The sequence below is a fragment of the Aedes aegypti genome, chromosome 2 (genome assembly GCF_002204515.2).
Source record: "Aedes aegypti strain LVP_AGWG chromosome 2, AaegL5.0 Primary Assembly, whole genome shotgun sequence".
Lineage (NCBI taxonomy): Eukaryota > Metazoa > Arthropoda > Insecta > Diptera > Culicidae > Aedes > Aedes aegypti.
The window spans coordinates 169,793,339-169,808,458 of NC_035108.1; the positions used below are offsets into that span (position 1 = coordinate 169,793,339).

General features: G+C 39.4%; 1 protein-coding gene across 1 annotated transcript; it reads left to right on the forward strand.

Annotated features, from left to right (window-relative positions):
* The first annotated feature begins 341 nt into the window (after nucleotides 1-341).
* LOC5572197 lies at nucleotides 342-13,867 on the forward strand. Its single transcript, XM_021843107.1, has 5 exons — nucleotides 342-540; nucleotides 607-2,654; nucleotides 6,286-6,482; nucleotides 6,673-6,810; nucleotides 11,928-13,867. The coding sequence occupies exons 2-5, from the start codon at nucleotides 2,486-2,488 to the stop codon at nucleotides 13,761-13,763; spliced, it is 2,340 nt and encodes a 779-aa protein (XP_021698799.1). The 5' UTR covers nucleotides 342-540; nucleotides 607-2,485; the 3' UTR covers nucleotides 13,764-13,867.
* The last annotated feature ends 1,253 nt before the right edge of the window (nucleotides 13,868-15,120 follow it).

The window sequence follows — 15,120 nt, forward strand, 5'->3', positions numbered from 1 at the left end:
CAATAAAAATGTCCAAATATGTTACTCAACTAGACCTGCTACCAGGCAGAAGATCATATGGAATATTCCCAATTCATAATTGATATTGATCGTAAAAACAGTATACTATAATTGAAATAAAATTGATTACGGCTTGCTTTTCAAGTCACTTTTAGTCACTTTTTCAAGAATCGAAAGTCACTTTTTAGTCACTTATTTCTCAAATTTGGTCACTAAAATAACTTTTTTCGGGTACCAATTCTTGCTACCAGCCTGTCATTACTTTAAAATTTCAAAAGATGCTTTTCTTCGGTTGTAGTTATGTCGACTAATTTGACGTTTCAGTTTTTCCACTTTTTTTCTTCGCTGGCACAGCGACAGCCGTCTTCTGTCGTGATCCGTCGTCTGCTTTTGTGTGGGTGCCATGGAAGGAACCGAGTTTCCTCGTGGTTCCGCGTAATCTATTTAGTTTTTCTGATTTTCAATAGTTTCATTATTAAATCCCCCTTGTGGTTATTGTCTTCGGCAAACAAAGCTTGTTGCTTTGAAGTTCACACCATGGTAAGTAATAAAATTGGATGGTTGAAGGTTATTTGTTGATGGTAAACATGTTTGACTTTTCCAAAGGATTTAAACGAGCACGAATTGGCCGAACTGGAGGAACGCCTATACTCGCGAATCCACCACGCAGCTGAAGGACCTGAGACGCATATTTCATCCCCCGCAGACACAACCATTGCAGTATCCGCAAAAGTTCCCGTCGTCAACTTCAACGGGAAACTTCCCCAAGCGCCGCTGTCCGGTTCGATTGGTGACGGATAAATCCGTAATTAACAATGCCCGGCAGACTGCATCGGTTGCTTCCTCAAAGATCAAACGTTACTGGGATTCCCTCCAGCAGCAGAACAGTCGTATGTCGTATCCCGGAATAAAGCAAACCCAGAAGAACGGGACCGAGCGAAGTGAGGGATGATGGCAAAGCAAATGTGGAAGAGGAAGCTCTTCAGACGAAAAAGGTTTTCACACCATACAAATCGATTCTTGGGTCTTTGGGAGGAGGAGGCTTGTTGAAGAGAAGATGGTGATCCGGAGCAAACCATACCAAATCCAGATGATAAACAGAAGAGGAAGACAGTCCCAGAAAGAGGGTTAAGCAAAAATAGCAATTCCGTAAGCAGTCGAAGTCGGAAGTTAGATCAGTACAAGAAGCTCAAGGGAAAAGAGCAAAGCCTTGAAAAGCCGGCAGAAAGCAGCAATTGGTGAGCAACGGACTTGTCGCTACGATAGATCTGGATACTTCGTTGGAAGAGGAAGGCGAATATGTTTCACCGGATCCGATCAAACAGGAGAAGATGGAACAGGATGCCAAATGTCAAGAATCTGCACGAGGGACTCAGATCCGGATTGAGGTGGTATTGATTCCGATGCCCCTCCGCCGTTTGGTATGTATTGAAGATAGCGAAGATGACGGCGCCAAACATGGTTTACACAGCCAAAATCGAAGAAGAAAAAGCAGACCAAGAAGATCAATTCCCCACGCTGCATCAGCCCTTCCAATAGCTCGATCATGTCGGACGTTTCATCCGGTCAAGAGCGATCGTACACGATTGAACGACAGTTTCATCGAAGGACTGAACAACGATGAGGAACTAGATTGCACAGCTCCTCACACGGTTGGTTCTTTGCTCGCTGGGGAACGTCGAGTCTTCGGAGACATCTCCGCGAGGCGCGAGCCCCGTCAATATCTTCCGATTGTACAGTAGCGACCAGTAGGCGATACAACTGATCCAGATAAACGTAACGGTTTGAAATCCAATCAATCGACTGTTTCTCAAGAGATCGGTGCTCCGAAGTTATCGTCAACCCCCAAGCAAACGTTAGCTCCCAAAAAAGACAGCAGCCGCTCCGAAAGCTTCAAAAATCATCGAAGACGACAGCATATATGCGGCCACTTCAACCAAAAAGACGAAACCCTCAGCGGAAAAGCGCCCCAGCAGTGAATCGTCCGATGAGAGCGAAGGTGGAAATATCTCCTCTCATTCGAAGCGCTCCAAATCGTACCAATCCGACACCAGCACCAGTACGGAAAAGCTTGCTGAAAAGACGGAAAAAAGCGCCGAAAGCAAGACTCCGAACACTACTCGGATGAAGATTTTGCTTCGATGTTGACCGATATTGTACAAGCCATTTCCGAGAATGAAGAGGACAGTTCCAACGAAGAGGAACCACAGACGCAGGTTTCAACCCCTTTGGAAAAGGAAAGACAAACGTCTGTGTCCTCGAAAGATGCTTCAACCGATCAACCGACCGAGGTCATAGAGGTGGAACCAACGGAACCGCCAACGCAAATCAATTTGCCTCAGATCGAAAAGCGAGTGGTGGAAATTGCAGCCACAGAGACAAAACGCCCAGGAGGAAACTGAAAACGAAACGGATTCCGTTGTGGAGGTAGAAAAGTGCCTTGCCACCAGTGGTCAGCTTGGTCGATGAAGAATCGTGCGATCGAATGCAACCGGTTCGTCCAGCAGGAAAAGGAGGGACGATGATATGTTTGGAGTGCGCCGAATGGATCATGATCCCGAATGCGGCTGGAATGATGAGATGCGAAAGTTTTTACAACGATTCTTGGAATTGTGAGGACTTTAACATTTCGACCGTGCTTTTCAATATGCCCCGTAAGTATACTTCTGTTCCGATTGTAAATGTTAATTACGTAATGCATTTTATTCAGTCTTCCCAAACGAACACCGAACAAGTTGGTTCAGGCTGTTTCGTACTCTTCTTGGTGTTTCAAACCGAAACATTTCGTACCTGAACCTGAACCTAAGCCCAACCATGTGTAAAGTGAACATCGGTTTGATCACCGGTTCCAATGCCGGTTCATTTGTACCTGGTTTGCAACCGCGGTTCAGATGTTGGTACAAATCTTCGGTTGCATCCGAGGTTCACAACGATGCCACTGTGTATTATTTTCTCGATTTCATGCGCTTTTTGAATAGCGCCCAAACCGTTGATTTTTGTTCGGAGAAGTTTCTTGGTATATTAAAGCGCCACTTTTGACGAAAAAAGTTTTGTAATCAATCCACCTAGCAGTGGAGATAAAAAAAACTATTTTATAAAACATTTAGATACACATATGGTGTCTTCGGCAAAGTTGTGGAATTGGCAATTTGGAACAACTTTGTCGAAGACACGATTTTTCTATCTCTTATACTTTTGAGAAATATATCGTTGTATGTGAATGGCCCCTCAAAATCATACTTTTTATCAGAACATTTTTCCAAGTTTTTTCATTTTTTGTTTCTACAAAGTTGTTCTTCATGAAAAACCCCGTGTTTTGCTGAACATATCATCACTCTATCTTTTAAAGTAGGTAACAAAGTTATTTATGAATTATTTTATTTTCAAGGGGGTAGTTTAGGCCTCTATAACTGACTTCGGCACAAAATGGCGCAGACAACTCTTACAAATCATGAAAGTACCATATCTTCCTCTCGACATTGATAAAAAGTTTTGTCTGTAAGCGTCTTTTGCATGGGTTTTTTACTATCAAACAAATACTTTATTAAAACGAATTCGACTGATAATTCTTTTACTTTAAGAGATAGAGAGGTGCGATGTTGAGGCAAAAACACGCGTTTTAAGATGTTGAAACAACTTTGTAGAAAACGAATGAACATGTTTACACGTCTTCTCAGTGAGAATCGAACTCAGGACTCTCTGATCTTTAGTTAGGGCGCGTTACCCCTACGCCATGAGAGACTCATGAGCGCAGAAGTTAACCTGAATTCGATTTCAGCTCAATAATCACGTGGTCCTTTTTCTAATTCTTCCGAAAGAGGTGCACTTTGCGAAAAAGGACCACGTGATTATTGAGCTGAAATCGAATTCAGGTTAACTTCTGCGTTCATGGAGTCCTCTCATGGCGTAGGGGTAACGCGTCCTAACTAGAGATCAGGGAGTCGTGAGTTCGATTCTCACTGAGAAGACATGTAACTTTTTCGGCAAAATTTCACATCAATTTGTCCATTTAATCCGAATAGGTACCGACTGTTATTTTTGTTCTCAAACGCTAACAGTTGGCGCCAGCGGCAAAAATTACAGACAACAACCTTTCGAACATTCAGTTTTCTCTTACCGGCCGCCGAGCGGCGACACTGATGTTTGTATTCCTCTCACTAATCGCGCTACGCTGGATTCTCAAATTTCTCAAACTTTCAACATAAGCGCATGGAAGAATGGTAGTCAGAGAGCTGTCAAAACGTATGGAAAATATTGAAAATCGTAAATTTCTTGCAATTAGGAAACTGAATCAAAAAGTAGTGGATAAGAAGTCATGTGTAAAGTGAATGCATAACTTTTTGTGTTTAGTTCATCTTCCGTGGGTACTTTCTTTGCTTCAGGATTTCCGTTTTTACTACCATTGAAAAAGAGCCATCTATTGCCTTTTCAGTTTTTAATATCGCCCTATTGCAAACTATATGTAATGTTTAGCTTTTCGGTAGTTGTTAAACTTCCACTCGGCTGGTTAGCCGTAAACCGTAAACCACCATTCATAATTAAAAACAAGTATGAAAAATGTACAAAATCTTGTAAAAGAAGTGGTACGAATTTTTTAACATAAAGTACACAAATTTGTATGAAAAAACTCGTATAAAATCTTTTTTTGTTTCATAACTTTTTTCTTAGATTTTTAACATTTTTCATGTCTTCTAAAAAGTTATTAAACATCTTAAAACGCGTGTTTTTGCTCAACATTGCATTTTTCTATCTCTTAAAATAAAAGATTTATCAGTCGAATTTGTTTTATAAGGCTTATTTGTTTGATAGTAAAAAACCCATGCAAAGACGCTTATAGACAAAAGTTGTTATCAAATGCCCGAAAGGGGAGATATGGTTATTTTCATGATTTGTAATTTGGCCATTTGCGCCGAAGCCAGTTGTAGAGGCCTAAACTACCCCATGGAAAAAAGAGTAATTCATAAATAACTTTGTTACTTCAAAAGATAGAGTGATGATATGTTCAGCAAAAACACGGGTTTTTCATGACAAACAACAAAAAATGTTAAAAATCTTGGAAAAATGTTATGATAAAAAGTATGATTTTTAGGGGCATATATCTCAAAAAAGTATAAGAGATAGAAAATCGCGCCTTCGACAAAGTTGTTTCAAATTGGTCAATTCTACAACATTGCCGAAGACATAATATGTCCATCTAAATGTTTTGAAAAATAGTTTTTCTATCCACTGCTAGGTGGATTGAACACAAAACTTTTTTCGTCAAAAGTTGCGCTTTAATATACCAAGAAAACTCTCCGAACAAACTATATCGCTAAAATCAACGGTTTGGGCGCTTTTCAAAAAGCGCATTGAAATCGAGAAAAACAATATACAGTGCGATGGCACAAAACAGACAGACAGAAATCAGTTGAAATCCACGCTTATCCATTTGTATCTATCGTGTCTTGTTGTAGGATACCTATAGTAATTTCTTTTGTTTTGTTTTTTTTTGCATAAAGTTACCTAAAATATTGATCTTAGTTAATCTACTTAAATAAAACATATATTTAGCCTGAAGGGTCTTGAGATTTACATCAAGAAGTTTGAACCGGTTTGGCGTGGTACAGAGACGAAGCGCGTTCGCTGTTCAACACAAGTTGCCAGGTTCAAACAACAGTTGAACATCGGTTCTGTTCATGGAAAGAATGTTTCGTACCTTTACTTCAAAATCTTCTATGAATTTTGACCAGTAAGTTCCAGTAAGTTGAACAGGAATTTCGCTAAATATGCTATCACGAGTTCGTTTTCCGGAACATATGTAAATTTCAGAAATTTGAAAAAAAGAAATGAGAAGTGAAATATCCCATGTGCCATCTTTTTGTCCATTCATGACAATCAATTCTTCCCCTTCTACTTCTTGCCATTACGTCCTCACTGAGTGCATCCAAAGTTGTTAACTGAGAGCTTTCTTTGCCAAATTTGTCATTTTCGAAATCGTATATCGTGTGGCAGGTACGATGATACTCTATGCCACAGGGAATCAAGAAAATTCCATTACGAAAAGATCCTGGATCGACCGGGGAATCGAACCCAAACAGCATGGCTTTGTAGCCGCTGACTAACCACTCGGCTAAGGAAGGCTCCTAATCAAGTATTATCCCGGACAGGTAACAGTAATTTTGGTCACTAAAGTCACTATTATGTTGCTGTCTGACCTCTAACAGCCAATTAATGTTTTTTTTACAGTGTGCTATTTTAGTGTCTCAAAACTTCCGTTAGTAAAAGAATAAATGTCTTCTCTTCCAGGCTCTAACAAATATTGGCCCATCGTGCACAAGGACAAGTATCCCGACCCGCCCAAGAAGGAAATAATTTGCAACAATTGTGGTGAGCGTGGCCACATGCGCTACAAGTGCCGTAACCCTCCCAAACCAAAAACCTGTTACATGTGTGGTCTCGCAGGTCACCAGGAGGTGCGGTGCCCAAATACGTTGTGCCTTAAGGTAAGTAGCATAAGGTCATTTAGCATGATAGCCATTTTAATGGCCATTTGGCATAACCAAAGCTATACCTACCTACACCCTTTTCAAAAGATGCATATTCGTGATGAGAAAAAATTTATGCCAAATTACTCAAAAAAAAAAAAAAATGATTGGTACAATTATTAACTCTTCGTTCTGTTTGTTTCGGTAGTGTGGTGAAAAGACCAAAAATTTCCTACGTGGCTGTCCAGCGTGCGTCCGGGAGCAGAACATGACCTGCCATCTGTGCGGGATACGAGGCCATGGGCAGAGAAATTGTCCGGACAAGTGGCGCCGGTACCACTCGACGGTAGGTATCAGTATTATTATTTTGTGTAGGCGGATTTTTCCTTCAGATTGAAAGTGGAGCGTACACAATGCTTTTGTTGTAGCCACAGTACACGGCCCTCTACAGACCTTTGGGGTCAACGTAGGCCAACCGTTTCATGTTCGAATGAAGGACAGTTTTTACTGCATTGAAAGGTTGTTGCTGGCGATAGCAACGCAGGGGTGGAAGGTATTGACGGTGGTGGTTGCGCAAAGAAATGGTGCACTGTATTGAACTTTGATGAACAGGTAAGTATTTGATGGTTCGTACTAGTTTTCGAACGATTGGTGTACTGATTAAACTTGCAGTACAAATGGTAATTTTTTCTAAATTCCTGGCAAGATAGATTTTTTCAATCACTTTTTCCACAATCATTCACTTCAAACTTGACCACTATTAATCTCGCCCTAAAAAATGTGTAGCTGCCCAATCATTAGCATATCATATTTGAGTGGAGAGAAGGTGAAACTTATTTTCGAAGCGATTCTATTCAAAAATTAGAGTCGTTTTCTCAAGATGTGCATGAAAAAAACATATCCATATTCGTTCCACACTAGTTGTCCTATGAAGCAATCTTCTTCTAGTAGAGACGTGCTCTGGTGGAACACTCCCATGTAACACCAGTAGCTAAACAATAGTTTATTAAGATAAAATAAGCTTAAGAGTGATTTGTTCAGCTTTTGTTCAGCAAAAATGTTTGTTGGGCTAAACTTGAAAGGTAAACTTTTTAATAAAGCAAAAACAAACAGCTTTGACTGAATATAACAGGGAAATAAGAAAATCTAAAGAAGATTTGGGTTCTAACATATTGTAACATAAGCGCTACCCCTGTAGTCCCAAGACTACAGAAAGCGCTTAAGCTCGCTCAGCTTAGGTTTTGAAACGAGATGACGGAGTTTCTACGAAAACTCCGGCTGAAACCTTAAATTTGATCATGGAAACTCATTTTCCTGGGTCAGTTTCTTGTGCGGATTCAAACAGCTGTTCTGGAACAATTGGATATGAAAGGTGTTCTGTCGAAACTTTATCACCTGATAGAAAATAAATGAAAATTATAAAATTATATGCCTTCTTTATGTCTATGCGAATTATATGCCTTCTTTATGTCTATGCGAAAAAACAAGTTACGTTGTGTTTTGGGGGTCATATTGACCCCAAATTCAAATCGTTGTAACTTCGCGAAATACAAATGAATTATCTATTTTTCTGAAGTTTTGGAGCGATTTTAATTGAGTTTTACTAAAAAATGGAAAATTCATAAGGGGGATGGTTCATCGCGGAGAGGGGTTATTGTAAAAAAAGATCTAAAAACAGCGATTTAACTCAGAAGGAGTTCTATATAAAATTATACTTTCTTCGGTGAAGATTTATAACAGGAAAAGGTTTACTATATTACGCATTGTTTAGTTGGGAATTTCACCACACGATGGCGCTAGCTAAAAACACATTCAAAATTTAAATATTGGCTAATGTACTTTCGGTGCAAGGCTTTTGTTTTCGGCAAAGTTGTTATGGTTAGATCAACGGGTTTATACTGCATGTCTAAAATGTTATGCATTCTACCGCTAGGAGGTGCAAGTAAACTTCATACATTTTCAACTCATATTTCACGATGCAAAACAGCTATTTTGCCGATGTTAATTTTTGGTTGTTAGGTTCAGGACTATTTTTCATTACGATATTCTGTCACATAGTACTGAACATAACAAGGCAGTTTGGCTAGTGAGCTTTAAAAATTTGAATCTTTCATATCTGTCGATGCAGATCAGTAAAAAAGTTTAGTTGTTTGATAAGCAGCCTTTGCGATACATGTCTGATGAGTTAGATTTTTGGCAATTGAGGGGCACTAGTGAGCTGAAATGCTAATAACTTAGTTGTAGGTATTGTCGACAAAAAGTTCGTTGCTTCTCAGTTGGGAACCATTGAATTTTGTGGTTACGGTTTTAGAAACCTTTGGTATTCGTTTGCTTCGCCATATTTTCGTAATGTCAGATTATGGAGAACCCACATATGTACAACTTTTCCGAAAGCACCTATTTTCAAGATTGAGCCAAGAATTTTAAGGCATATGGTTTTAAATATTCAATGTTCATAAATGCCAACTACAGTCGACTCTCCACATCTCGATGTTCTATATCTCGTTATCTCTTCCTATGTCGATGATTTCTTCGGACCCTTCATTCTGCATACATTTTCACTCTCGGTATCTCGATATCATCTACATCTCAATATCTCTCTATCTCAATGTGTTCTTGGTTGGTTTTCGTTCCCGATTTCCTCTCTGTATGTCGATATGCCCATTATCAAAGGTTACTAGACCCAATTAAATTGTTTCGAAGCAGTTCTGGAACACGAAGTGACGTCTGCTTGTTTATTATATTCCTGGAAACGGAGTGGTTTTGAACTTAGTATTCCTTACACGTGCGTACTTTGTCTCGATCTCTCCCTATCTCGATGGTCCCTTCGATATCGAGATGTGGAGAGGTGACTGTAGTAAACTTTACTGAAAACTCAGTCTGCTATTCGATCTTCATCCTGGAATATGTGAGTTTATAATTTTAATGCTCATTAGCTCCTCTTACTGGCAACATATGGAACGAACTGAAAAAGCATTTTGTAGCCATCGAACAAATGAACAATATTTTGACAAAGTCACTAGTCTTCTAATATAACTCAAACTTAAGATATATAAGTGTGAAATATTTGATGCTCACCAGCGCATCCTAGTTACAGTTTTTTTGAGTTTAGACATGCAGCTGATAGCCCTTGATACAATAAGCAACTTTGCTGAAGTAATCATTCTTCCAAATCCTAAGCACTTTGAGATATAGAACGTCATAACAAATACGTAAGCTCCATATAGTAGCATTTTCTATGCTAGCGCCATCATACGGTGAAATTTCAAACTAATCAATGTGACTATATAGGTCCTTTCCTTAACGCAAATTTTCTCCGAAAAAAGTATAATTTTATATGTGCTTATCCTGCGCGGCGTGTGAGTGAGTGAGACGACTAATGTTATTCAAATGCACGGTGTTTTATTTTCTCGATTTCAAGCGCTTTTCGAATAGCGCCCAAACCGTTGATTTGAGCGATATAGTTTGTTCGGAGAAGTTTCTTGGTGTATTAAAACGCATCTTTTGACGCAAAAAGTTTTGTGATCAATCCACCTAGCAGTGAGATAGAAAAACTATTTTTTCAAAACATTTAGAAAGACATATGGTGTCTTCGGCAAAGTAGTAGAATTGGTAATTTGAAACAACTTTGTCGAAGACACGATTTTTCTATTTCTTATACTTTTCGAGATATATGCCGTTGTATGTGAATGGCCCCTAAAATCTTATTGTATTATCACAACTTTTTTCCATGATTTTTAACATTTTTTGTGTTTTCTACAAAGTTGTTTGTCATGAAAAAACCCATGTTTTTGCAGAACATATCATCACCCTATCTTTTGAAGTAACAAAGTAGCTATTCAAAAAGCGCATGAAATCAAGAAAATAAAACACAGTGAAATGGGAGCGAGTCGACAATTGTCACCTCATAGGATCCAGAGATTCTTTGGCGTATTCTCCGCTTTTCGCGAATTTCTACATAGATTCCTCGAAGAAGAGCTATAGGAAATCTCCCAGGGATTCCAGAGATTACTTCAAAATTACAATTTGGAACACATCTAAAGACCCCTCCAGATATTCTTCTATAGATTTCCACAGCAGTTCTTTTAAGATTTTTCCAAACAATTCTGCACTTCTGTTCTCACAACATGCTTGAAAGAATTCTTACAGAATCCTTCAAAAGAAGAGAACAGAAATTGTCATACAAAATGTCCTAGACTACAATTTCCTCTAAAATTTAATTGAATAATTATTGAACATATATCTCCAGTTGTTACTGCATACAAGGAATCAATCACAGATTTGTAAAAGAATTCTACCAGAATAACCCCCAAAGGTACATTTCAGGTTTTCTGAGGAAATTAATTTAGGATTTTATACAAAAATTCTCAGATTTTTCCAGGTGTTTCTATGCTAATTTTTACAGCAATTGTTCAAACTATTTTCTCACAGATTCTTTCGAAAATTCCTTCGTGGATTATCCTAAGAACTGATGTAGGACTTCCCCAGGAAATCTGTTTTTCCAGAAACATTTAAAGGATTTTACTATAAATTCGCCAAGACATTTTTTTTCTGAAGTTCATCCAGGAATTACTTCTGTAGACTTTTCCAAAGAATTCGATTTTTCCATGAATTGATTTTTTGTACGATTATATAGGTTTTCTATGAAGAACTGTTGCAATAAATATTCCAGTAATTTCTTTCTTCATTCCATACACCCAAAGTTTTCCAGGCAATCCTCTATAAAATACTGTAAGATAACATCCAGAATTTCGCATAATTATTCTAGAATTTCCATTAAACATATTTCTTACTTTTTTTTCAAGATTTCTTTGAACAGTTTAAAAAAATATTTACAATTTTCTTGGGGACTTACTGATAATTCCTGGAGCAAATTAATTGACAAATACATTCCGGACTTGCTTGACAAATTTCTTGGAGAAAAACATCTACATCCAGTTCTTTGAGCAATGTCACAAGGTATTCCCAACTACTTCTCAGAAACATCCTTAGAGTTATTCTTGGTCTGTTTTGGATACCTATTCGGTCTCTTTTTGGCCCCTTACTTCAGGCATGAGATCTCTAAACTACGTATTGTATGATACTCAGTAGCCCTGTGCAGGCTCAGCATAGTTTCATTGATTTATAGTTAACCAATAATAACCAAGCGATGGCTCCAAATCGGGCATATAGTGATAATCTAGAACTAGAGTCAACCCACAGTTATGGATCAACTAACGAGCATTTTTCATAACAAAGTATGATCATAAAACTATATTATTAAGTAGCCTAAAAACTAGTACATCACCATTCAACAATTAGCACCATACGCACCATTCAGCGCAACCGCCATGCCCGCTCTACCTGACCCTGTGTTCTCGTTAGTGACAATTTCAAATCTATTCATGTCGTTTATCGATAATCGTCTTTTTCCCTCAATTTTAAAAACCCGATAAATCAATCCGGCATCCTGACGGGGCATAGACCGAGGACAATAAACCCCTGACGCAGCAATATGTCCGCAACCCGAACGCAAAACATTGTTGCATTTGTTCCCGAGCTGGCCATCAGGCTCATATGTGCAATGCTGCGTACAAAATCTTTGGCCAAATGGTCCCTACTACGGAAATCAAAAGTTACCAGCCATTGTATCACATGAACGAACAACTTCGACAGCAGAATCAAAACCAAGGCCCCAAATTCAATCTGTTTAGCGACATGACCGACTATCAGCTCAATTTCGATAAATCTTTTGCTGCCAACGAGAACAGTTTTTACTATAGGTTTGCAAAGTCTGTTGGAATCATAGAGGAGAAAAAACGGCAAGAGGAAAAGCTCGCTCGGAAACTGAAAAGAGAAGCAAGAAAACGAAGAAAAGCTGAAGGTACTCAAAGAGCAAGCAATTTTCCTAATGAAACTGTAGTGATCGATGATGATTCAAAAGACGTAGATCTAGATCGATCCAAAGTGATCCCAATAGCCAATAGTAATCAAGCTAAACCAACAAATGAAGATTCTAATTACAGTTTTTCGGAGTTTTACGAAGACAATACTGCCAACCTACCTCAGCCATCCGGGGCTATGCCGGATTTTATTCCTTTGAATACACCAGAAACCGCAATCGCCCCAGTTCCTAGCGTGGAGCACGTGACGGATGCGAAAATTTTCCTCACAAAACCGCATGCTAAAATTCTGTTGGGGCCAATTGGAGCTGCCTTTCTCAAAGATGCTTCTTCTAAGTTTTCGCTTAAGGTGAGCATTTTGTTCCAAACGGTCGGCAATGTTTTGTTGGCAAACGGATTATCTACTGATCAAGACAACTTTCACAATGAACTGGTAAAGTTCCTAAACAACGCTTCTCATCAGAACGAACAACTGAAGCTTATCAATAATGTACCCAAAGCGACCGAAAAGACAATCCGCTATATCACAGACCACCTGGTGTTGCTTACACGTTCTTACGAAAATGCCAAGGTACTTTTCAAACGCTATCAACACTTCGAAGAGCAAGGGGCAAACACGAAAACTTGCGATAAAATTCGGCGAACTTTGAACATCATTCTGTTCGGTCAGTACGGGTTGAGAGCAGGTCGCGAACATCTGACAAAACTGCAGTCGAACTTGAAGCACCTGCAGGATACGGAGGAAACGAATGTGTCTTCCGATTTCCGAGACGAAATCAACCAACACATACGGTACATTTTCACCTCTTTCGACCATGCTGACTACGGGGACATTTTGAATGAGTTTGAGAAGCTGCGCAAGGTCAAGAAGCTCATCAAAATAAAGCCCGAAGAACTGAATTTGCCAGCGTTACCTCCGCTCAAAGCCGGTGTAGAAACTACAAACAAGCCGTTAGATGATTCGTTTAACTTGTGTAAGGACTTGAATTTCGATGAACGTAGCAACAATACCAACATATCGGATACGTTAGATGAAGATCTAATCCTGAATACATCCGATCAGTTGATCGATGCTAACCGAAGTTCTGCCAACTATGACGATCAGTTAGATGCGGATTCGGATCAGTCGCGGCTTGATTCATCTGCGATCGAACCTATTCCAAATGTTACGCCAAAGCAGAAGAAGCATAGTTCACAAAAGCATCGAACTGGTTATTTGCTAGAGCAGTGCAGCCACATGGTTAAAAGGTTGAACATTGCTCCCATTACAGAGAAGTTTGAACGGATAGCGAACCAGACCAGGAGGGGACATCTATCCAAAGCCAACCACCGAGCGCTTGTGGGAATTCACTCGTTACTGCTAAATAAGCTTAATCGTAAGTTGTCGTATAAAAAGAAGGGGGGTTCATCAGTTTAGCGAGCTGTTTTTTTTTAAAGAGATGAAAACTTAATTTGGATATTTTTTCTTTACGGATTGCAACATAGTTGCGCATAGTTTTCAATAGATGAATGTGAAGTGCACCATGCTTGTTTCATTGGAAAGAAAATCCTCTGGTTTCCTAATCCGGCAGCTGGTGATAATCATTGCACCAGTTTTTTTTTCTCTAGTTTCGTACTGAACAATTCTCAAATCCTAATTCAACTTCCTCAGAACATAAACATAATCTCTTTTATATATATGGCTAAACTGCTATACTATATGTTTAGGCAAAGTTTAAAAATGACGTGTGGCCCGGGGTAAAAACCTACGATTTTTATGAAAATAGTGTGATCAAAGTAATTTGGACAGACCGTTACGCGTATATAATTTGGCCATTTACGGCAAAATCAAATGAAGGTGGCCAAATTGTATACGCGTAACGCTCTGTCCAGAATACATAAAACACCCTAGTAATCTTTTGAAGTGTTTCATTTACCGTTATCATCAGAAGCAGCGTGGTTATTTAGGTACTCTCTATCCTTGGGGAGGTTTTTGAAATACTAAGGATTTTTTTTTTTGAAATAGTGGACACCTTGTGAATTGTGTTCAAGCAGGTAAAGCAAACTTTTAGTTTTAAAGTTTGTCCTGATGGAAGTACTAAGATAGTCTTAATACAAAATATCGATACCGCATCCATAGTCTTTTTAACAAGGGAGAATTCTGCAAATAGACGCCTGAGAAGGTAACTTAGGTGGGAATGCAGCACCAACGACGACCCACTAAAACCAGCCCATGCACTGTATTTGAGCAATTCTCGTTGAATTGCTCAAGTGGTGTACAGAATAACTACCCTTGGCGTCAGACCCTCATCTCCTCGGAACCACCTTACGGTATTTCTTCGGGAAGGGACCAGTGCATAGCACTCAACACATGTAGCAGAAGTAGCCTAGGCAAACTGCTTCTCCTAGCCGACTTAAACAATGTTACATGGGACCAGCCTTAGCAGGGCTAATCCTCTGCATTCGAATCTTGGTCGGCGCCGTAGTTACTGCATTCCAGCATGCGCACACATTCAGCATGCGATCTCTCACAACAATGAAACGGGGGCAATCGAACACGACATGCTCCGCTGTTTCCTCCACACCAGCACAATTGGGGCACACAGGAGATTCTGAGTGCCCGAACCCATGCAGGTACTGCCTATAGCAACCATGTCCTGATAGAAACTGCGCCAGATAGAAGATCACTTCCCCATGGTTTCTTTTATACCAATTCGGCACATTTGGTGTTAGCCGATGGGTCCATCCACCTTTAGTGTAGTTATCCCATTCCTGCTGCCAACTTCTGAGCGTTT